This window comes from Diceros bicornis, chromosome 4 (genome assembly GCF_020826845.1).
Source record: "Diceros bicornis minor isolate mBicDic1 chromosome 4, mDicBic1.mat.cur, whole genome shotgun sequence".
NCBI lineage: Eukaryota > Metazoa > Chordata > Mammalia > Perissodactyla > Rhinocerotidae > Diceros > Diceros bicornis.
In genome coordinates, this window is record NC_080743.1 from 81,831,094 (window position 1) to 81,857,027 (window position 25,934).

Consider the following 25,934-nt stretch of genomic DNA (forward strand, 5'->3'; position numbering starts at 1 on the left):
ATAACACTTAAATCAGAGTCAGAGACATGTTTACCCTGAAGCCAATAATGTTTAAGTTTTGAGGCCTTTCATTTACAAGGCCCCTTCCAAGGTTTGGCAACTTTGTATTCATAATTATGTATTCTTTGTCTTAATAAAGAACTGTCAAGTTATATAAAACTCAGATTCTATAAAACCTGAATCAACCCTTGAAAGTATTCTTGCATTGATTATATTAACATATTATATCCTATTATATCTGTTTTCTATCTTCCTCCATTACAATATAAACTCCACAAGGACACAGACCTGCGTCTGTTTTGTTCACTGCTATATTCCAAGACAATGGAGCAAAGAAATGAGAATTTCCAAAGAAAAAGTACATTAAAATAAGTATGTATCATTGTATTTAGATGTTTAATGCTATATATTATTACTAATAAAAATATTTACACACTTTAAGTACTGGTCTACTCCAAGCGTAACTCCATTTCTGACAAAGCTCAAGGTAAAGGGCAGAAGACTCTCAACAGAGCAGGAAATTTGGCCTGGCTGCAGGTAGTATCCTGGGGTTTTCTTGGGCATTGCAACTTTGGGAGCATCTAGGAAAAAAAGAACATGAGCAAGAAGGTCACGATGATATTGGGTACTTCTTGTTAACCCATTCAAAAGCTTCATACTTAAATTATTCCAGTAAATCCTATGCATTCCAGTTTATCTAAATCTCTAAAAATCACTTTAAACATCTTTAATCAAAGCTTATTAATTTCTGATATCTCCATGGACACCTTAATAAAGTATTCATTGAATCTAAAACTCCGTTGATTTTAAGATACATTTTTTGTACCACCAAGATAGAGCAAAAAGCTACCAAATAATTACATTACATCAATCGTAGAAGGCATTTCGATTTTAAAAATGTAAATATATGAAAAGAATCCACATTTCTTAGAATTGAATTCATAGAGTGATTGTTTTTCCAAAAGGAATGGAAAAACTGATTTTTAAGAACTCAATAAATTTTGGGGTATTCAATTTAGGGGCTAAGACAACTAACTTTGAATACTGTATATGAGGAAACATGGAGGTTGGTTCTATTCTCACCATTCTCAACTATTAAACAATAGCTGTAGAGCTGTTCCTGAAATTCCCAAATCACAACCTTATGTATTGATGATAAATTATTGTCCCTCCATCCAATAGTACAATATTAGAAACAATCCTTAGATATATTCTTCTGTCCATGGTTCCAGCCACAGTTCTAAAGTTTTGATCTGAGTTCAGTCATCAGCCTTGAGAAATAGCTCAATTATAGACAAACTGAAATGCTACCTTATACCTCCAAATAATCCCTAATCTGTGATCTCATCTCTATATGTAGCAAATATATAAGTAACTAGCTTACTAATTAACTAACTAACCAACGTTTAAAGGCAGAATCATCACCGGTTGTTTACAATGAACTACTGTTCACAAAGTAGAAGTTTTCTGACAATCGTTTATAAAAATTTAGCCTGTTTAGCCAATTTTGATAGCTTCATCAAACATCAAACACATGTGCCAGGCTGTTTTAGGGGCAGCAAGAGCACAGGAATTTCCCAGGCGCAGTTCTCACTTTGATTGAAGTAGTCAAAATTTTCAGATCTACAATCAGGGAGACTTAACATGAAACTTTGGATGTGCTTTATTTATACAATTAAGAAAAATTGTGTTACCTAAGTGTAAATGCCCATCAATTTGGTAATTCAGTAGTACTGTGAGGATATTATTTTTGACTTTATAGTCCATTCTTTACTTATAGGACCACAACACCCCCTTAAGCTATCGACACCCCAGCATCGAATAAAATGATGTCTCACCTGGGATGATACTGGAGAAGGAAACACTTGATACCCTCTGGAAGAGATAATCGTCCTTATCATAGCCTGTTACTTTGAGAAAGAAAGCTTCATTTGGTGGTATAAAGTCAGAAATATTCCATATGCCATAAGGTTTTCGATCTGGGTAATATTTAACAGGAATAGTCTTAAGAGAACTGCCCGAGATACTCAGAAGTTCAAGACGATCTACTTTAGCTGGGACGGAAATTCCAGAAGTATTCAGCAGCACATAGGTAGGTACTCCTACAGGAGAAAGATTTGCCATTATTTACAAGTAACATGCAATTGAGGTTATATGTCAAATAAGGTTTTGCATTATAATAACAGATAACTAGTACCATAAGTATGAATACTACACTCCATCATACAAATTGTCGCCTAATTGTAGAATTTTTCTACATAAAAGACAGTTTATTCATGATCAGAGAAACTTAGGAAATCCTAATTATTTTTATAGTATTTTAACTACATTTATACGTAGAAAAATTAGAATTGTGATATTGTGTTATACTATGCTTGATTACACGAATATTTTTAAAGATTCACTATTTGTATCCTTCCAGTAACTACAACAATAAAAATAAGTAAGCAACAACCACAAAAAAAGAAATTTAGAGTCACAATAGGATTGAACTTTCTTTTTAGCTATAAAACTATAAATAATCATGCATGAATAAAATAAGAGGAAGAACAAGCTTTAAAAATTGGCAATAATTTCATCTTTGAACATACAATGACACATGGTGTCTTTAATTTTTTAGCTATTTACATAAACACAATCCACATATTCACCTTGACAACAAGGTAATTTATAAACGTCAGCAAGAGAAAGTTTCAAGATCTGGGTCAGTAGTTTTCAAAGCTCAGTAAATTTAGGAATCAATTGGGGTGCTCGTTAAAGGGCATATTCCTGGGCCCCGCCTTCTGTGGTTCTAATTCAGGAGACGTGGGGTGGGGCCCAGGAATCTTAACTTTTGATAAGCTCCCTGAATAATTTCAGTATCACTGGTCTTGGGACTACACTTTGAGAAAAAGTGACTAGGTCAAGAGTGCACTCATGTTTAAAGTAAAGACGCTATGTTTCCCAATTTTGTGGAATATTACAAAACTATAAAATCACAGACAGTCTGTGAAATAGTTTGCACTTGGATATCTACTATGCCAGTTTAAGTAACATGCACATACAAACCTTGCACCGGTCTATTGACTGTTTTTTTGAAGTCCAGGGTGGGCTTTCGGGAAAAACCAGCTCGGAAATCAATCGTACTGAGGCCAGTGATGCGAACAGAGTGCCTTCCACTGCTAGAAGTCTGAAAAATGTTTAATGACAAGTCTCATCAGCAGTTGATCCAAGATGTTAGTCACACTAAACACTAATTAGTGTGGGAAATTATAGACTGTTGCATTAGGATTGATGACCAATAACTGAGGCTCAGATTTGGGTGTTCTGAACTTAACTATGATGCAATATATCTTAAATGCAAGTTTTATAATACATATCCCAGGGGACTGCTCTAAAACACAATTCAGGGGGCCAGCCTGGTGGCACAAGCGGTTAAGTGTGCGCGCTCCGCTATAGTGGCTCGGGGTTCACCGGTTCAGATCCCGGGCGCGCACCAACGAACCGCTTGTCAGGCCATGCTGTTGTGGCGTCTCATGTAAAGTGGAGGAAGATGGGTACAGATGTTGGCCCAGGGCCAGTCTTCCTCAGCAAAAAGAGGAGGATTGGTAGATGTTAGCTCAGGGCTGATCTTCCTCACACAAAAAAAAATAAAAATAAATAAATAAATAAATAAAATACAATTCAGTAATATACCGCATACCCAATGATAAAAGATTTAGGTTTTTAGTCACTAGCGAATAGATCTGAAGTAAATCTGTAAAAGCTCCACGAGAACATGGATTTGCTTTGTTCACTATGGTTCACACGGCAGATGTTCAGCAAATATGGACAAAATGAATGAATGTTCTCCCCTAAACACCATCCAGGTTTCATTCTGGAAAATGTTTCCTTTTTCTTTGCCTCTGGGAAGATACAGCCAGGACAAGCAGGAGAGCTGACCATTATCCAGATCCCAGCTGACTGGCACCCTCAGGTCGGGAGTGTCCTAATCGAGTGTCGAGGCACAGTATGAGTAAAACCTGGTCCTCATCCTCTAAGAGCTCATAGCCAGTGAGGGAGACAGATGGAGAAACAGAAATCTTTAACATGATGCAGTGATAGAAATACATAAAAGGAGGGCTGGCCCCATGGCTTAGCGGTTAAGTGCACAAGCTCCACTACTGGTGGCCCTGGTTCAGATCCCGGGTGCGCACCAACGCACCGCTTCTCCGGCCGTGCTGAGGCCGTGTCCCACATACAGCAACTAGAAGGATGTGCAGCTATGACATACAACTATCTACTGGGGCTTTGGGGGAAAAAATAAACAAATAAAATTATTTAAAAAAAAAAGAAATACATAAAAGGAGCATAGAAATACATAAAAGGAGCATAGACTAGCCTGTAGTTCTGCTAAAACCTCCTAAAAGAGAAGATGGCTGGGCTAAATATTGAATGATAACTAAGCATGGAACTGACTCAAATGCGCATAAGTAAGCAACTTGGATTAGGGCCACGGGATAAAATAATAACACTAATGTTTACTGGGCACTTCCCAAGCCCAGACTCTTCAAATACATTGGCTTATTTAATCCTCATTACAATCCTCTCAGATATATGTCATCATTATCACCACCATGTACAGACAAGGAGATTGAGGCACCAAGTTGTTAAATCGCTTGTCCAAGTTCACAAGGTTTCCTAACTGCAGAGGTGGGGTTTTAATCAAAAGGTCAGGCTCTGCAGGGCCGGCCCGGCAGCATAGTGGTTAAGTTCGCATGCTCCGCTTCGGCAGCCCAGGGTTCGCGGGTTCCGATCTCGGGTGTGGACCTACACACTGCTCATCAAGCCATGCTGTGGCAGCGTCCCACATACAAAAAATAGAGGAAGATGGGCATAGATGTTAGCTCAGCAACAATCTTCCTCAAGTAAAAAAAGAGGAAGACTGGCAATCAGTGTTAGCTCAGGGCCAATCTTCCTCACCAAAAAAAAAAGGTAGGCTCTGGGATCTTCACCACAGTGCTCCTGAGGGCAAGGTAAGTCAGGGTTAGCCTCTACCTCAGTAGCTCTCAAAATATGATCTGAGGACTACCAATATCTACACCTACACAAAATCACTTGGGTTGTTTGTTAAAAATGCAGACTGCTGAACTCCAGCCCAGATTTACTGAATCAGAATTGCTGGTCCGCAGAGTCTAGGAATCTGCATTTTAAAAACCACCTAAGGCTTATGAACAAGAGTTCACCATTATTTTATTATATGGATCACTGAGATTCTGTCTCAAAATAAAATGACTACATGATAGCAACATTTAAGTAGAAGTGAGAGATGGGAGTGAGAGAAAAACATTCAGATGATAACCAGAGCACCAAATATGGATCTCAATCTCAACACTGAGCAGCACATATTTAGGTAGCATAGCGATGACAGAATGCACTAGAAATACATATATAATTTTAGTCTGGTGAACAGCCAGATTAAGCCACACCATGATTAAAGACATGCAACCTCCAAAACCCTGTGATCTACAGAGTATTCCCTAAATCACTGTGGCTCATTATTTGGCAGTGAAGAGAGGAAAGATGAGGAGATACGTCCCTGTTGCTACCATATTTATTCCTCATTGAGCAGAACCTGCAAGAACTCAAAGGAAAGAAAAGTGAAAGTGAGGGAAAAGAAAAAAACCACATCACGAAAACAGTGTTGATGTATTTTAAGCATAAATGACACTATTAATGACTACAGCTCACTTTCATAAGGGTTACAAAGGATTGTATGTGTTAGTATAGAGGTCTCAGTACCACCACTTATTCCATTACTTCTGAAGGAAAATGTTGTGCATTCCACGTAACAGACAAAGAAAAAAGGAAACTATGGATTGTCCTCCAATTTTAAATTGGGGATTTCCTACAGGGAAACTACACAGTGTTTAATTAGGATTGATGTCCTAAAGGATATAAAACCTTGCTAAGTCTAATTTCAACTGCTTTAGATCATGTAAAGCTTTACTGAAGACACTATTGCCTACTGATTTCATGTGAGGACAATTAGAAGGGTCAATTATTATGATGAGTTGATTTATATTTATTCACTGACATCATATATTATTGCTAGCTGCCTTGCTGCTCACAGCCATTGAGGCCACCAAAGGCAAATATGACACATAATTTGCCAAATGACTGCCGACAAGTGCTAGTCATCTGCCAAGTGTTCTGTGCACAAACCAAGTGACAAAGAGTCTGTTGCAAGAGTGGTGCTTACTATTGAAGTGAGAAAATTAGAAATTACCCAAGTGTTTGAAAATATGGCATACACTGTTGCTAAATAATACATTAGAAATAAAGCAAAATGGATAAATAGGGAGCTTCTTATAACTTCTATAAAATTATTGTAAAATAAATTAATTTTTATCCTTAAAATACCTCACTAATTAACAAAGTATGTAGAAGTAAGGATGTAGGTTTACTATTCTCTGAGCAACGCTAAAAATACAAAGGATAGTAAATTAAATAACAAAATATTTTAATTTTATGTTTCTAGATTATACGTAAACAGTAGGAATGTCTACATAGAATTAAAAGGGTTTGTAAGTAAAAAATATTTCCAAGTGAGTCAGTTTTTATGCACAACTATATCCAAGTTTGGATTAATCAGGGCAATGGGAGCAAACAACATCACAAATATAGCAAAATTATGGTTTAAAAATATAATTTAAAAAATTTAAACTAATTTAGTTTAAAATGACCTCTGATACTCCCACATGCATATATCATTCTCTTAAAAAATTGCTTCAATATTTGGACAATATTTTAGGAACACAAATCATCACATTAAATTTCTTCATAAGAAAGTGCCAATAGTTTATTATTTTAGTCTGTCTTTTTCAAGTAAGCTATTATTTTAGTCTATTTATTAGCCAAGCTCCCTTTTTCAAATATTAGTGTAATAGGAACAAAAAGGTTTTATGTATAATGATGGTAAAATGAACCAGTAAATGTAAAAAGGAGAAAAAAGTATAAACACATACAAAATGCATTCTGTACAACAGGCTAAATCTTTTACAAAAATTATCACCTTTAATCTTTACAAAAGAAATAGCACTATTATTATCCTCGTTTTACAGATCAGAGAGGTTAAGTCATTTGCTCAAAGTCACAGATACAGCAGGTGGCAGAGCTGGGATGTGAACTCGATGAGGCTCTAGAAACCGACCTCTATGGCTACCCCATGCATTTCTCATGATTATCTCAAGGATTCAATTTTCTGGTTTCAGGGTAAAGGTTGAAACATGCTGAACTGCTCTACATAATAGAAGAGTAATACAGAACTCCTGAGACTACACAGAGGAGAGAAGCAGAGATGAAATGGGGAGAAAGAAGGATGAGGGGCAAGGAGGGAGCAGAAGGGCACAAAGTGCTTCAAGACATGTCCCCAAATCTACAGGAAAATCTACTAAACTCACAGAAAGATTGTTGTTAATGGATTTTCTGTGAAATTCTTGAAGGGGCTGAGCCTTGCCCTGTATCAAACTATGAAAGGTTAGAATCAACACACAAATAATTAGGAGGCAAGAAGACCATAAAAAAGTAAACTTTCAGGAAACTCCAGAAATGTTGAGAGAAGACTTTGGATTCTCACATGTTATAGACATAGTAGGTTGGAGGAGAACTAAATACAATGAAGGTCTTGGAGGGGAAAAGAAAACTTAGCTAATTCTATAACTTGAGTCAAGAAGAGAGGTAGTCCAGCTACATATTTCTTCCCCCGCTTCCCTTCCAAATTATTTTAGCCATCTTAATATCATTGTCTATATATGTAATAAAATTAGTATGACGAAAACTACTGATTTAATGCTTTTCTATTTGGTCTTTATATCATGTAGATTTAAACTGTGGGTAATATTAAAATTAGAATTTGGCTTCAAAAAGCATCTCTCTGCCACAGAATATCTAGAAGTATCACTCCTGCACAGAACCATCCTAACCTCATGGCTTCCGTAATTAAAAAGAGGGAAATCTAGGAAAGGCATAATGGCTCCAAGCACAACAGGAAATTTTCTAGACACTAGACACTGGATAGGGTTTGTATGGGACAGAAATTCTGATAGTTGTGTTTTAAATAGTATATTTATTTGTACAACTTTTAAAAGTTCATAATGAGCTACATTACTACTCTGTGTTAGAATGTCACGTTGGTCAGTCTGTGAAAGGATCTGAGTCAGGAATACACAGGTTGCTGCAGTGTGAGCAGAGCTGAGGCAAAACTAGATAACTACCGGCATTCTAAAATTGTAAATAGGTAGCCTCGATCCACAAAACAGTAAGAGAAAAGAAGGACCACAGCGGACCAGAGTCTAGGTTTCTGAATTGGAGTGAGTCTACGAGGAACCAAGGAGTAGAACGGTCTGAAGTACCATGGAGCAAGCACCATGGAGAGCTCCAGGGAAACTCAGTTGCTCCTCTAATATCTTCCTGGTCAGCTCTATTGCAGATGGATCTACTTCTTAGTTAAAGAATGAAGGGCTATTAAATACCTCTCTATACTAAAAGTCCCTTAAGGCAATAATTATGTCATATCCATCATCTACAAAGTATTACTCAACGGGCACTTAATACATGTAGGTTTAATAAATGATATTAATTTAAAGCCATCCAAATGCCTAATGTTGTTGCTTTTCCTTAGATTCCCCTAGAACCAGCTACTGTCAGACTCATCAAGAATTATTTGAATTGTTCTAGAAGCATTATGCTAAGAATGTTCACATATTATCTCATAAAATCCTATTACATCCAAAGATGATTTTATAGCACCACAAAGAAACCAAGGCTCAAAGAAATAACTCGCCTAGGTTTAGACAGCAAGTTAAATGGCAATTATTCCAAGTTCAATACTCTTTCTGTAGTACCTAAGTCTATGTGCAGCATTTTAGGAAACATAATCTCTGGGTTGATTTGGACCCTGTGGCATAGAAGACAATAATACCCTCCAACTATTCATTTGCCATTCTCCATTTCTAAACACACTTTCATTTAGGCGGGGTCAGGTTAGTGGAGTGCTGGTAAACTGCTCTTTGAAAAACGAAAGCCCTAATTTTTGGCATTTGCCAACTTCCGGGGTGTAAATACTACCTCCATGGCTAATTTCAAGCTCCCAACATGATGTCACTGAACACAGACTTGGGAAGAGAAAGTGCATAATTGACTTTCCATGAGCTATTATGAGCCAGCTTCCACACATCATTAGGCTATGATAATAGTTCTGGCCAACAGGTTATAAAGGGAGTCAAGTGTATCTGTCACTCAGAGAGATGTCTGCCTCACCCCAGAAGTGATACAAATTCCTTCTTTTTTTTAATCAATGTACATTGTCCAGTCTTTTCTCCCACTAACTGAAGAGTCTACATGTTCTAAACTATGGTGGAGACCTCATCAGATTGGGTTCCTGAGTGACTGTGTGAAGTAGAGCACCCTGTCAACTCCCACAGGACATGGAACATTAGTGAGGAATTAACTTTCTTGTATTAAGCCAGTGAGAATTCCTCCTAGTACTAAATGTGAAGCCTGTCCTGTTATAAGTTGAATTAAAATGTGATTGATAGAACTGGCTTCCATTTCTCTCTCCTAAAGAGTTTCAATGTTTCATAAAATAATAAATAAGCCCAAAGTAAAAAAAAACTTTTGTGTAACTGCATTAATAAAAAGTATAGATTTAATATAAATAAATAAATAAATAAATAATATATATAAAAAGTATAGATTTAACTAATTTAATTAACTTTACCATTCATGTGTCAGAAACTGTTTAACCACTTTATCAACACCTAATTTAGTCATGACAATATTAAGTAGGTACTATTTTCTCCCATTTTTCTCAGATTAAAGAAGTCAGATAATTTCTTCAAGGTCAAAAAGATATTAAGTAATGGATATTGAATTAAAATAGATGCCCAGCTTCATCAAGTGGTGTTGGGAAAACTGGACAGCTACATGCAAAAGAATGAAACTGGATCACTTTCTTAGACCATATACAAAAACAAACTCGGACTAAGGACTTAAATGTAAGACCCAGAAGCATTAAACTCCTAGAAGAAAACACACTCAGTAAATTCTTTGACACCAGTCTTAGTAATATTTTTTTGGATCCATCTCCTCAGGCAAGGTCAACAAAAGCAAAAATAAACAAACGGGACTGCACCAAACTACAAAGCTTTTGAACAGCAAAGGAAACCATCAACAAAACAAAATGGCAACCTAGTGAATGAGAGAAGATATTTGCAAATGTTATATCCAATAAGGGGTTAATATCTAAAACATATAAAGAACTCATACAACTCAACAGCAAGAAAACAAACAACCTGATTAAAAAATGGGCAGAGGACCTGAATAGACGTTTTTCCAAAGAAGACATACAGATGGCGAACAGACAAATGAAAAGACTCCCAACATCACTAATCATCAGGGAAATGCAAATCAAAACCACAATGAGATGCCACCTCACACCTGTCAGAATGGCTATCATCAAAAAGACAACAAATAACAAGTGTTGGCGAGGAAGTAGAGAAAAGGGAACCCTCGTGCACTGTTGGTGGGAATGGAAATTGGTATAGCCACTACGAAAAACAGTATGGAAGTTCCTCAAATAATTAAAAATAGAACTACTATATGATCCAGCAATTCCACTTCTGGGTATACTAAGAAAATGAAAACACTAATTCGAAACGATATATACACCCCTATATTCACTGCAGTATTATCTATAATAGCCAAGATATGGAAGCAACCTAAGTGTCCACCGATAGATGAATGGATAAAGAAGACGCAGTATATATTTATATATACAATGGATTATTACTCAGCCATAAAAAAGAACGAAATCTTGGGGCCAGCCCAGTGGCGAAAGCGGTTAGGTGTGCACACTCCGCTGCGGCGGCCCGGGGTTCGCAGGTTCGGATCCCGGGTGCGCACCGACACACCACTTGTTAAGCCATGCTGTGGCGGTGTCCCATATAAAGTAGAGGAAGATGGCCACAGATGTTAGCTCAGGGCCAATCTTCCTCAAAAAAAAAGGGGAGGATTGGCATCAGATGTTAGCTCAGGGCTAGTCCTCATCACAAAAAAAAAAAAAAAAAAAGAACGAACTCTTGCCACCTGCAACAACATGGATAAACCTGGAGGGTATTATACTAAGTGAAAAAAGTCAAGGAGAGAAAGACAAATACTGTATGATTTCACTTATATGTGGAATCTAAAAAATAAAACAAATGAATAAACAAAACAAAACAAAAACAAACTCACAGATACAAAGAACAAACTCGTGGTTGCCAGATGGGTTGGGGGGTTGGGCAAAATACGTGAAGGAGATTAAGAGGTACAAACTTTCAGTTATAAAATAAATAAGTCATGGAAATATAATGTACAGCACAGGAAATACAGTCAATAATATTGCAATAACTTTGTACAGTGACAGATGGTTACCAGACTTATCATGGTGATCATTTTGTAATGTATATAAATGTCAAATCACTGTGTTGTACACCTGAAACTGACATAATACTGTATGTCAACTATATTTCAATAAATAAAGTGTAGAGCAATGGAATTTTTATATAATGCTCGTAGGAGTGTAAACTAGTACATCAACTTTGGAAATGAGTTTGGAATTGCCTCATCAAGTTAGAAATTCACATATCCTACCAAACATGATTCCACTCTAAGTGTACACTCTAGACAAATGCATGCTCAATTACCCTAGGATATACAGATGCTAGTCATATTGAGAAGAAATGGCATAAATACAGCAAAGAAATGGACAAACTATGTATTTGAATCTAAAAAATAAAATGTCAAGTAAAAGCGAGACACACAAAATATATAGCATCTGATTCCATTGATACAAATTTCAAAACTGGACAAAACTAAACTATACTATTTGTAATGCATAGATGGATGCTAAACTTAATAAAGCCAAGGACTGATTGCCACAGGGTTCAGAGTAGTGGTATTTTATAGAGAGTAAGATGCTATGGGGAAGGGACATTTGGGAACAATTTCTGAGATTCTAACAACGTTACAAATTTTGACCTGGGAGATAGTTATACAGTGTTCACTTTGTTGTTTTATATCCTTTTCTATTTATGTATTACATATCTCAATTTAAGAAAGAAATGGTTAAAATAATGAGAAAATACAAAAAAAAACTCAAAATGGTAATTGCCTTTGAGAGCTGATTAAAATGGAATTCAATATTTAAAAAATAAATAAGTAAACAGGTGCCCAGCCTCTTTTCAAAGTATTTACTCTTAAATGACATACCATTCTTTACAAATTAAAGAATATGATGGTTTCAATCAAATATTTATTGAGAACCTACTGTGGGCTAGGCATTGTGCCATGATGGTTTCAATCAAATATTTATTGAGAACCTACTGTGGGCTAGGCATTGTGCCAGACACAAAGATATAATTAATGCCAGTTAGATCTAAATACTATCATTTTATTAGGCATTGTATGTTTAGAGAAATGTAATATAAGGAGAGAAATGTAACCAAAGCATAGAATAAATTCTATTTACATATATGTACACACACATATACATTTATATATACACAAGCGTACAGATATCTTTTTTTTAAAAAAGGAAACATTCCATTTGGTTGATAATCTGATTCTGCAAGACCAAAATAACTAGGAAATTTTCCAGGAAAAAATATACTATAAAGCATTCCATTGACCCAAAACATTGAATTAATGTCACACCTAATCCATTTTAAGTAACACCTGGTGTAGTCTTCAGGCTTACTCAAAAGAGCTACCAGGTGAAACTAATTGGAAGCCAGCATAACAATCTTCTTGTGTGGTCCTTTGTAGACTCAAGGTTTATTTAATTACAATTCCTAAACAAGCTTGTGCCACTTGAGTACGATTTCTAAAATATCCTTATCCTTAGAAAATGCGTTAGTAGGGTCTGGCAACCAACATTACTGTCTAAAACCGAAATATTTGTACTAGTCTCAGAATCTCAATATAATCATGTGGTTGGGTATACTCCCTTCTCTACTTAGGAAATTATATAAGGATAGTTTATCCAAATCTACTTAATGGAAACATCCCCCAGGGGATGTGTTAAATTACATGATCACAATGATAATCCTAGACTAACAGAAACAGTTTGTACCACCTAAACCCAATGGGTGCTGATAATTATTTAATGTCTTTGCTGGGAGTTTCCCTTAAGGAGCAGAGGACAAAATTTGGCCTGAAAATTTCTGTGGTTATGTTCAAATACTCTATATATAGATACAGCTGCCTACATGGAAAATTTATATTGCTTCTCAGAAATAAGATCCAGGAATTGTAGCTTCCCCACAAATGGGAATTTACGAACATAAAACAAACTTCTCTTTTGTTTTTAATAACACTTTACATTCTTTTCAGTTCCCACTTTTTAACATGCTTTCACCTGCATCAGAGCAACCTAAAACATCTGAGTCATTTATATGAACTATACAGATGAATTAACTCATTGTCTCTGTTTAGTAAAAGTGTCCTAATAAGTTACAGAAAAGTAATTACCAAGGTTTCAGAGGGAAACCACAGAAGAAAAAAACCTGCCATTCTCATAGCATTTTAAATCATGGACAAATTAAAGTGTTCTGTGCCAGTACACCAACTATAGGCTAACTAAATCAACTCTTCTACCTGCTTCCTTCGTTATCATCAGAATAAATGTATCAATTTTTTTTTTTTTTTGGTGAGGAAGACTAGCCCTGAGCTAACATCCAATGCCAATCCTCCTCTTTTTTTGCTGAGGAAGATTGGCCCTGGGCTAACATCCGTGCCCATCTTCCTCTACTTTACATGGAACGCTGACACAGCATGGCTTGACAAGCAGCGCTTTGGTGCGCGCCTGGGATCCGAACCTGCAAACCCCAGGCCACCCAAGCGGAGCACGCACACTTAACCACTGTGCCACCAGGCCAGCCCCTAAATGTATCAATTTTTATTCATGATTTTATATAGTTCTTTCCCAGGCATTGTGGCATATACTAGTAACAAAATCTGGTCTATAGTAAAACAGGAATAGAAAATCTGCACAGAAATAAATATGACATCAGGGGAAAGCTCGTCCAAAAGGGAGGTGCAGAAAAGTTGAAAAAGAAAGCCAGAGAGAAAAGAGAGCATTTTAGATGGAAAAAGTCAGAAAAGGCTTGATGAAAGTGTTGCCTTTGAGCTTTAGGGGATAGTTATAAGTCAGACTGAAAGGAAGGGCATTCTAGGAGAAGGAACAGCTTAAGAGAAAGCATGGGGCAAGAGAATGTTATAGGAGAGAGGGTGCGAGACAGTACAAAATTATATTTGACTGGAGTGTAAAGGCAAATGACAGAAGAGAACTAGAAAGACTGGTTGAGGCTGAACTGGGTGGTCCTTGAAGACCATGCTAAGGTCAAATAACAGACTATTCTCCATACTTCAGAAAATGTTATGTGAAACATTCAAAAAGCTATTATTAATTCTACTGACAGCAGACATTTTCCAGATAGCAAAGTGCACAGGAGATAGCACCAGGGATATTCTATCTAATCTCAGACATTTCTCTTTTTGAGAAAGTGCACATGTAAAACATCATTATTCATTAGCCATTCAAAATGGAGATCAGCAGTGGTATTTATGCCAGTAGGTCCAGCTCAATTCCTTCTGCATCAACCTGTATTTTGGTATTTCACATAGGAGCAAAATAGGTTTATTATCTTTAAGTTGAATTGTAACATTTATCCTTTGTTTAGTTATGACTAATTGTCCTCTAGAAATGGTGTAACATCAGAACCAGAGGATTTTTTGGTGAGGACTAGGTATAAATTTAAGATAACGTGGTAATAGATACTGTCTTTTTATTGTTTTCTTAATTATAAGAGACTGAGCTTAGAGACTTGTCTAAACAGAGTTCCCACCACCTCATCACCTTATGATCTCACTCTTCACTCACAGACTAATCCTCGGTGCTTTTCTGTTCTAATTATCAATTAAAATGTGCTTAGTGCCCATTAAGTATCACGGAACATGGCTAACAGCAGACACTCAGTAAATGTGTATTGAATGGATGACTGAATGAGTAGGTGTGTTAGGCACAAGATAAAACAACAGACATGCAATATCCCTTTTCTAGGCAGGAGTTTTACTAGAGGAAATACCACTGGTAGCAATCCAAATCACCTGTAAAGGGGTGCGAATACTTCACAATGAGTTGCTAATAATACGGAAGAACGGCATCACTTGTACATATTTCACAATCAATAACTTAATGTCCTATGCAGAAAGCAAGAACAAATTGCTTCAGTGGACTTGCTAGCTCGAGACACTGCTGGCTTAAGTCATGCTTAAAGTGTTTGAGGAAAAAAGAGACTCAGAACTTCTTATACCCCTTCCTATTGTGGTCACAGACAGTCAGACCCAACACTAGTCATATTTTGGGCAAGTTGGTCAAAATGACTATAAGATCAAATTTGGCCACATTTACTTAGAAGATAGCAGCAGCAAAACACTTCATCGCCAATCTAATGCACTCAATAAATACTGAGCAACCGCTATGTGCAAGGAACTGGGTGAATAAAACACGCACATGGAACCGTTTCTGGTCCATTCAAGTTACCAGATTTTATTCCACATTGCCTTTTCACCTATACCCTTATCCCACATTATCTACCTCCAAAAACAAAATCTGTATTACAGTTTATACTTTCCCTACAAGGCTGAGAGTTCTGAGAATAAAGAACTGATATTCTAAAATTTGAATGGAGTTACAACAGAAACTTTCATTCTTTAAACTGGAAAAATTAATATAGATATTCTTCAAAAAAAACTGGCATGCAAAAATAGTGCCTCAAATTTCTATGGTCTAACACATCCATGCACTTTCACAGCGCTCGATAATTTGAATCGTGAACCCGTTAATCCCATTTTTTGTGTAGAGAAGCTGAGAGAGTAAGAGAGTAAATGACGCAACGGGATCTTCATTTGAGTTGTCCCAGAAGGCTTCTAGAGCAAGTTGTTTATTTGGGAGGTACAAAGGATGCTTAGAGGAAGAGGGGAAGTGATACAGGAAAAGGATGCAGCCAATAAAGAATGTGCTTTTAATCCTGCTCTCACTGTGGACCACTGGAGCTTAATCCTGCAGGGGCTGAAAGCTGTTCCTGAGAGGTTTAACTCTCTGCCAGAACAGCCTTCTCCTGTTCTGGAAAAAAAACCTCTCAGACACAGAAATGCAGATACTGGAGTTGAAAATAGGCCAGAGCACAATGAAAAGTCTGAGAAATATAAGCAAGTCACTCAGAAATCTGCTACAGTGGGTTACATGTAATTTGCAGCAGAACTAGATCTCAGATTTATGGTATCCTAATTTCGGGCGTATGTTCTTGCCTCCATGTTGCCAAAATACAATGCTTTCTTAAAGTGAATATATGCCAGTGAATGTAATTCTAGGATACAAATCCATTTTGTGTTAAAGTAAACAACGAACATAGATCCACCAAATAACAACAGCCAACAGCACTTGAGTCTTTATTACTTTGTAACAGTACGTATGCTAAGTATTTCATTTGTATTATCTTAATTTAATTCTCAGCACAATTCTATGAGGTAAAGGACTATTATTGCATCCTTGTGCCACAGAGGAGGAAAGCAAGGCACAAAGAAGTTAGAGTCCCAAGGCAATACAGATGTTAAGCAGTGGTGTTGAGGTTCAAACCCAAACACTTCCGCACTAGACCCTATGCCCCTAACCATTATTCTCTACTGGCTCCACCTCTGATTTTTTGGAGGCAGGAGGTGGATGATACAACTCAATCTACAAATTTGGTGATAGGAAAACCATCTGAGAATTTTCAGTGTATTTTGTGGTGGCATCAATGCCTTTCATGGTCATCAAAATTAATACTCCAAATTCATGTAATCAAGACACCTCCTACAAATGCACTATGTACACTGCTTTTTAGTAAAAGCACTCTCTATGATTGCAAGAGAAGATATAAATAAACTATTGTATACACTTTATAAAACATGCCAACATCAAAATAAAATAACAAGTAGACTTTGTAAACTAACAGTACCTTCACTGTCCACATTCCAGCCTCAGGCTCTTTAACATTCACCACCTTGGCAGAGTTCTGGATATTTAATAGCTCATTCAGGCCAAATCCCTTTTTTATCAGCTTCCCTGAAAGACAGACATAAACATAACAAGCATAATCTTTCTTTCAGCTAGGTATATTAGCTGTATTCATTTCCAGTATAAATTACCTCATGGACATTTGTACCTATAGCTCAAAACATTATTTTATTTATATCTAAAATATACTTAATTTTAGGGTTTCTGAACATTGGAACTGAAGTAACAGATTCCCATTTGCTATGCTGATTTAATCTTAAAATGAGAATAACAATTGGCAGACTGTGACCATATTTCCAAAGCCAGTCTAGATAACAATTATTACGGCTACCGAGAAGTTATGGGAAGTCACTAGAGGCATTTAGATTTAACAGATGGCAAAAACAGTAAACCAGAATAAATGTCTTTTTGGAGATAACTCAAGGTATTACTAACATGAAGCCGTGGACATATCTTTGCACAAAGTGCAAAACCTTAACCAGTTTTCCAAGAAGCACAGGAGAAGGCTTTCTTGTCACAGGAATAATTACAGGAGGCAGTGTAAGGAAGCAGCATGATACCATCTCCCCTTGACCTGAGATTTCTCTCAAGTATCTAATAGACGGAATTTAGAGAGGAAGCAAAGCAAATCCAGAATTAAGCCATAGTTTAGTTTTTCATTTCACTCTCGGCTCTCCAAGGGACTACTTCTCCAGTTACATAAACAAATCAAATATAAGAATCCTATGTTTGCATCAAAAGCTTCACAATCATTGTAAATGACTTTGTAAATACCAATGAGAATGTCAATGACTTTTTAAAGTAGTAGAAACATAATGCAATGGGTACAGGTACTTTTAAGTATCCAGTTAGTGAAAAACACAAGTCTTTCCTCAGTAGCATGGATGGTCTTAGAGTGGAATGCTACCTCAAGAGACAAACCCACTTATAAGGCCAAACCTCTAGAAGTCTTGAAAAATAGGTTTTGCTTGTTTTGTCAATTTAAATTTGATTGCTAGTGTGGATGTGGCCTTTGAGGACAATTTGATATGCTGTTTTCTTTTAGGTATTAGCTATTTTCCAGGACTCAAATTAAGTAAAGGAAGAAAGGCAGTTACTCCCTCTATACTTATAAATATTCACAAACAGATGTAAAAAGAAACGTAACACATACTAAAGCTACCATGGAAATAAAAATATTTTGCAAACATCCATAGGTAAAAAATATTTCTAAATGCAAATATTAGGAAAAATACGGTTTTCGTCTTTATTTGATTACTTTTCAATGTAAGTCTTATTGTAATATTCAATCAGCAATGGAACAAGCCACATCTTAGGGTTAGAATATATAATCAAGTAAGGGAGCAAAGTTAATCAAAAGATTATCCTAATAAGAATATAAATTTGGTTTTTAACAACTGTCTTCTGTAAAATTAAACCTTATCAAGAAGATGATATGATAAAATATGACAGTTGTTTTAAAAGTTTTTTTTTTCATGTGATTCATTCAAAAATAACATAAAATATTGAATTGTGCAGAATAACTTACTGTGAAATATTTCCTCAAACTCAGATTAGGAAAATATAATTTCAGGTTCAATTTAAATATTTTGGGGGGAGTAGTTTAGCTACAATTAAGTTAATAAATCTGGTCTGTTTAAATTACTAGGAGTTTTAGCTTTTTGAATCTCATGTTAATCCAACAATACTTAACGACTAAAAAAAAATCAGTTTTATTTTTTAAACATCTTCCCTAGTCACTTTTGAATTTATTCATAAAGTTAGCATTAACTTGACATAAATAAATGTGCAAAAAATCTTTTACCTGTCATGGTTTTTGTATTTTATTATATGATGTGCAATATATCTCACCTAAAGGATCGTGAATTTCAATCATCGGAGAAGGGCCACTCAGAGACACAGTAACCTCTTTTAGGCTGGGATCAAAAGGAATTTTCCAAGTGTTTACAGCCTGTTCCAAATGATCTGTCGATAAGAGGTGAACTTTGGAGGCCTGCACTGCTTCCTCTACCCATTTTAACACCTATAAGAGAAAAAGAGAAGTGTGAGTAATATCAGAAACACTTCCAGTTTTATACCACCTCGACTTCCAGGTGCAGTAGTTGGCTTGGGTGATCACATGACTCAGGAACTTCCTGTACTGGTGTGAGGCTTATTTCCATCACAGTGAAGACAAACCTTTTCCCATAGCCAGTTATTGTAGCAGATTCAGACTAAAATGCTAGTTTAACCCATGCTCAAATTTCAAGTTTTCAATCTTGGAATAATATATTCCAAATGATATTACAGTGTCCAAAAACCAGTTAAGTGAAACATGCAGAGGTATTACAGACAGTTTTACATTTCTCAAGAGATACGATAAGAACCTATAAAAAATATAGTATTGCCTATTGTGAGATCCCTTGTCTCTCTATTCTTTCTTTCTGGATTTCTTTCAAGATCCAATTTATAAAATATAATTAGCAAATTACCAAATCCAATTTCAATATATTAGGTATATGAATTATAATAATACAGTATATTGTAATTATATATAGTATAATATGTATTGTAGCATATTAATTATTGAAAAATTGCAATGCCAGCAAAATATTCATTTTTATGATAAAATAAATAAGTACCTACAGTAATGGGAAAAGTAAGCATATATTTTATAAAAACAGAAAAATATTTCAAGTTAGAACCAATTTAAATAGTGTATTCTTGAAAACCAGTCTTTGGGAAAAACACTAAGTATTTGGGTTATAAAAGGGTGTTGATGCCTCACCACGAACAAGGAAAACTTCTAGCTCACAAAAGTGTTCTGCAACTGCAAATATAATTTCTCATTAAACAAACAGTGCATGTCTGGAGAGGCACTGCTTAGCTGACCTTACTACAATTAATTCTAAATCATGATAATCTTTAATCCGCCTCAGATCTTCCTCTGGTTCATATATCCTTCAAGACTGTATCCTATTGTGAAAAATTTCCCTTGTAACTATGCATAAAAAACTGAATACAGCCAGATATTAAGCTACAGCCAAGCTATTCAAAATAAACAAAAACACTTTTAAAATTTCAATAGTGGTAGTCATAAATCAATTAATCAAACAACAAATACAGTGCAATAACTTCATGCTCTATAAAAAGTATGTCTTTTGTTGTCCTAAAGGATGAGGAAAGTCGCTAAGATATTATCATATAATTAACAATGAGAAGCAATTATGTTCATTCATAAAACAAATGTTTATTGTTTAAGGTACTCTTCCAGGTACTGATTAAGTATTGACAAGCATATTTTAGTCACTATTTGCTAACCTCTCTTCTTCTCTGAACTAGTATTTACTGAATTTTTTGCATGTATTATACGTTACTTATTTTTTTTATAATTTTATTTATTTATTTATTTTTCCCCAAAGCCCCAGTAGATAGTTGTATGTCATAGCTGCACATTCTTCTAGTTGCTGTATGTGGGATGCAGCCTCAGCATGGCCAGAGAAGTGGTGCGTCAGTGCGAGCCCGGGATCAGAACCCGGGCCGCCAGCAGAGGAGCACGCACACTTAACCACTAAGCCACGGGGCCAGCTCTACATTACTTATTTTTAATAAATCTTCTTGCCTTTCCTCCAGGGTCAAGAACCACATCTCCTTCATCTTTGCATACTCAAAACCAAGTGGCACACTCTACATATGAAAAGATGGGATACATGCTAATGTCCACGAAGTTGGTCATAATGATGATAATAATGATGTCTTCTTAAATAAAAGAACGTTATGGGAATTCATGAAACAGGGAGCCCTGTTGAAATAAGGCATGTAAAGTGCCCATGACAGTACTTGCCACATAGCAGATATTAAAAATGTTTTCTTCCCTCTCCAACTAAATTCCCTCTTCCCCTAATTGAATATTTCAACAATGGCTTCATAGGCAAAGTGAAAAATTCATCCATGAAAGTCAGATAAGATTTCCATAAAAGAAAAAGAGAGGCGAAGTCATTCCAGGTAGAAGAGAGGACCTGAGAAAATACGCAGAGACCGAAGTACTCCAAATATGTTGGGAACTTGAGTGAATCCAACGGGCTACAGTTAAGTGTTCAGAAAAAGGAGAAGCAGAAGATGAGGCTGGGGCCGGCCCCGTGGCTTAGCGGCTAAGTGCGCGCACTCAGCTGCTGGCGGCCCGGGGTTCGGATCCCAGGCGCGCACCGACGCAGCGCTTCTCCAGCCATGCTGAGGCCGCGTCCCACATACAGCAACTAGAAGGATGTGCAACTATGACACACAACTATCTACTGGGGCTTTGGGGGAAAAATAAGTAAATAAAATTAAAAAAAAAAAAAGAAGATGAGGCTGGATGCTCAGGGGCAGACTATGTATGGTCACAAAGTCAGGCTATGACATTTGGATTTTATCCTCAAGGCCCCAGTGAAAAATTACTGAAGGGCTTCAAGCAGAGAGTAATACTTTGGAAGTGGTATTTTAAAAAGAAAAACTTGTAGTGACGAATAGATGAACTGAGCAGAAAAACCAAATCTATTATAACTACTCCATAAATCAAATGATAAATTTCTTCAAATTTGAACCTCATAAAGCACTTGGAATTTTATATACGAAATAAAGTACAGAATATCAACATAATTGCCCAAAGAAGCAGATGCTGTATTTTGAAAAATGGGTTCTGAGTGATCCATCATGCTTGAACAGAAATGTATGGATCATTCTGCTCATCAAATCTGTCCATATGGCTACAGAAATCAGACTGATTGTAACTAATATTTTACTATAAACAGAACACATATTTTAATAATCAGTGTTGAAAGTTTTATGTCTTAAACATAAAACATGGCTGCCTAACTCAAGAAAATAGAAAGGTTTGACACTGAGAGCATTTGATAAATTTGACTGATGATAAATAACTCTGAGGATAATGTCTGATGTAGAGACTAAAGAGGGCAAAGGACAAGAGAAGCCGGATAAATGGACAGAACATTTGTTTTAAGAGTAAGACACATGATGTGGTCATAAGTAATTCTCAATTGAAAAGGAGGAAATGAATTAGAAAACAAGAATTGTATAATACCTCAAATTTAATAATGAAATGCAATAGTGTTAAGTAGAAATGGAAGTGAAATCAATATTTTTATACACCCTTCTTTAAATGTATACTATATCTCTGGGTGGCTCCTCAAATATATCTTTCCTTCAAACCCAACGTAGAGAGGTTATGATATATCACTGGAAATCTATCCTGTTGTAATAGACTATGCATGGAAGTCCTAAGCATTCTTATGAAAATGGAAGACTTTCTAATTTAGTTGCATTTTCATATGGCAAGTGTGTTCAAATGGTACAGAATAGAAGCAGGCTTTGGTTTACCCTTAATACCGTTTCCAATTCATCAACATTTATGAGGCTTTCACAAAGGGATTACTATGTATCATAATATTACTTGTTGGGAAAGATACAGCACAGACTTCTGTCAAGAGTGTCAAATCACTTTTTTACCCACTTATAAGAAAAATCAAATTGAAAACAGATGGAACCCATTTTATTAGAAAACACAGATATTACCAACATATGAATGCCAGTAGATCACAGAAAGCTACAGAATCACCATAAGTGAGGTTTCTGGCCTCTCATGTTGCCACATATAAGAAAAAACATCTTTAATTGTCCAATCATGAGAAATGTTCTCATGAGATTGGAAATGATCTTCAATTATAACCACAAATGGAATAGAACTAGAATAATGTGTGATTCTTTGGTTGGTGCATTTTTACTAACATAAAAATTGTTTCAAACCACTAGGGAACCATTAATTGTACATTAAAAGTTTTAATGTAAAAACGGTTCTTTAATGATTTGTAGCAGTTTAGATCTAAAAGAGCCTTTGAGACCATTGAATCCAGCTCCTTTATTTTGTAGATGAAGAAACTGATATTTGAAAGAGTTCTTGTACCTTTTAAACACCTAACCAGACTGATTCTGGTTGAACAGTTATTTTTTATATAAGCCTCTGTGTTCCTGAAGACATTCTCTTAGCTCAAATATTTTGCATTTTGTGTAATAATCAATACTCAAAAAATAAGTTCATATGTCTATTCCACTCTGGAATGAGATGCAAATATTGTTTCAAAACACAAAACCAGCATACATTATTATGTATTATGAAATACAACAGTGTTAAGTAGAAATAGAAGTGAAGGCAATCTTTGCATACACTTTCAAGAACAGAACATGAAGACAGCTTTGGAAAGATGTTTTGTTTTCTTTCTTTTTAATTGATATATAATTGACATATAACATTATATTAGTTTCAGGTGCACAACATAATGATTCGCTATTTGTATATATTGCAAAATGATCACCACAATAAGTCTAGTTAACATCTATCGCCACATATAGTTACAACTTTTTTCTCTTGTGATGAGAACTTTTAAGATCTACTCTCTTAGCAACTTGCAAATATACAATACAGTTTTATTAACTATAGCTACCATGTTGTACATTACATCCCCAGCACGTACTTATTTTATAACTAGAAATTTGTACCTTTTGAACCCCTTCACCCATTTCACCTATCCTTCCACCCTCCACCTCTGGCAACCACCAATCTGTTCTCTGTATCTATGAGTTCAGTTTTTGTTTTTGTTTTAGTTTCAGATTCCACATATAAGTGAAATCATACGGCATTTGTCTTTCTCTATCTGATTTATTTCACTTAACATAATGCCATCAAGGTCCATCCATGTCGTCACAAATGGCAAGGTTTCCTTCTTTTTTATGGTTGAATAATATTCCTCTGTGTGTGTGTGTGTGTGTGTGTGTGTGTGTGTGTGTGTGTACACCACATCTTCTTTATCCATTCATCTGTTGATGGGCACTTAGGTTGTTTCCATGTCTTAGCTATTGTAAACAATGCTGCAATGAGCAAAGGGAGTGCATAGATCTTTTTGAGTGAGTGTTTTTGTTTTCTTCAGATAAATATCCAAAAGTGGAATTGCTGGATTATATGGTAGTTCTATCCTTAATTTGGGGGGGTATCGCCACACTGTTTTTCACAGTGGCTGTACCAATTTACATTCCCACCAAGAGTGCACAAGCATTCCCTTTTCTCCACACCCTCACCAAATATTTGAGTTAAACCATTTTTGAAGTCTCCTTTGAAAATTCAAAAATCCACAGGAGAGGATGACGTATAATTAATGATGTTGAGCACCTCTTCATGTACCTGTTGGCGATCTGTACGTCTTCTTTGGAAAAATGTCTATTCAGATCCTCTATCCATTTTTTAATCAATTTTTCGTTTTTGTGCTATTGAGTCGTAGCAGCTCTTTATTTTGGATATTAACCCCTTATAAGATATATGATTTGCAAATATTTTCTCCCATTCGGTAGGCTGCCTTTTCATTTTGTTGATGGTTTCCTTCGCAGTGCAAAAGCTTTTTAGTTTTATGCAGTCCCACTTGTTTATTACTGCTTTTGTTGCCTTTGCTTTGGTGTCAAACCCAAAAAATCATCACCAAGAGAGCTGTCAAGGAGCTTATTGTCTATGTTTTCTTCTAGGAGTTTTATGGTTTCAGGTCTTACATCCAAGTCTCTAACCCATTTTGAGTTAGTTTTTGTTTATGGTATAAGAAGTGGTCCATTTTCATTTTTTCGCATGTGGCTGTCCAGTTTTTCCAACACCATTTATTGGAGAGACTGTCCTTTCCCTAATGCATATTCTTGGCTCCTTTCTCGTAAATTAACTGACCATATATGTGTGGGTTTATTTCTGAGATCTCTATTCTGTCCCATTGATCTATGTGTCTGTTTTTATTCCAATACCATACTATTTTGATTACTATAGCTTTGTAATATAGTTTGAAATCAGGGAACATAACACTCCAGATTTGTTCTTCTTCCTCAAGACTGATTTGGCTATTTGGGGTCTTTTGTGGGTCAATACAAATTTTGTGATTGTTTGTCCTGTTTCTGTGAAAAATGCCATCGGAATTTTGATAGAGATTGCATTGAATCTGTAGATTGCTTTTGGTAGTATGGACATTTTAACAATATGTATTATTTCTTCCAATCCATGAACAGGGAATATCTTTCCACTTATTTGTAATTTCTTTCATCAATGTCTTATAGTTTTAAGTGTACAGGTCTTTCACCTCCTTGGTTAAATTTATTCCTAGGCATTTTATTCTTTTTGATGCAACTTGGAAGGACATTTTTTAATGTAATGAATTACATTCAAATGAATTTCCCCAGAACATCCTTTGTCCTTTTGGTGGGAAAATGGAAATATGGTATGGTGTTAGATGTAATTTGTAATTATGCATACATTTGTATTTTTGTTGTTGTTTATCATCTGTCTTCCCTACTAAACTGTAAATAACATGAGAGAGAGCAGAGACCATGGCTAATATGTTCATTACTGTACAGCATCCCCTGAACCTAATATACGGCATGGCATATAGTAAATTCCAAATAAATACGTGTGAGAAAGATGGAAAAGGGAGGTAGAGAGGAAGGGAGAAATTGTATGTCAGATCTTTACCCTCAGAGTTAAGAGTTGCAAAAAGGTAGCATTTGGGCCCTGTGTTCATTTGTGACAAGCCCTCTCTCAGCACTGAATTTTCAACATTGAAGCTGAATAGGGTACAAACTTGCATGTGTGGTCTTAAATGTGAGCATCAGGCTCTATTTAGTTTTTATCTGTTTATTTGGTTAATTAGCTTGGGATTTAAAAATGCAATGGAGAAATCTCTAGAATTAAGTCAGTTTTTTTTTGAAATGCCAAAATGTACGCTTCTCAGCAGCACTGGATGCAGTTGTTCAAGCTCAG

The 25,934-nt window shown here is 35.9% G+C and overlaps 1 protein-coding gene across 5 annotated transcripts in view; it reads right to left on the reverse strand.

Moving 5' to 3' along the window:
- Positions 1-25,934, reverse strand: part of HMCN1 (hemicentin 1) — a 450,903-nt gene that overhangs the window by 266,691 nt on the left and 158,278 nt on the right. For all 5 annotated transcript variants that reach the window (XM_058539863.1, XM_058539864.1, XM_058539862.1 and 2 more), the window contains exons 5-9: positions 18,971-19,142; positions 17,061-17,167; positions 3,049-3,169; positions 1,839-2,102; positions 437-581 (exon numbers count right to left, since the gene is read on the reverse strand). In XM_058539863.1, the coding sequence (XP_058395846.1) occupies positions 437-581; positions 1,839-2,102; positions 3,049-3,169; positions 17,061-17,167; positions 18,971-19,142 (809 nt within the window). The remainder of the gene's footprint in view (positions 1-436; positions 582-1,838; positions 2,103-3,048; positions 3,170-17,060; positions 17,168-18,970; positions 19,143-25,934) is intronic.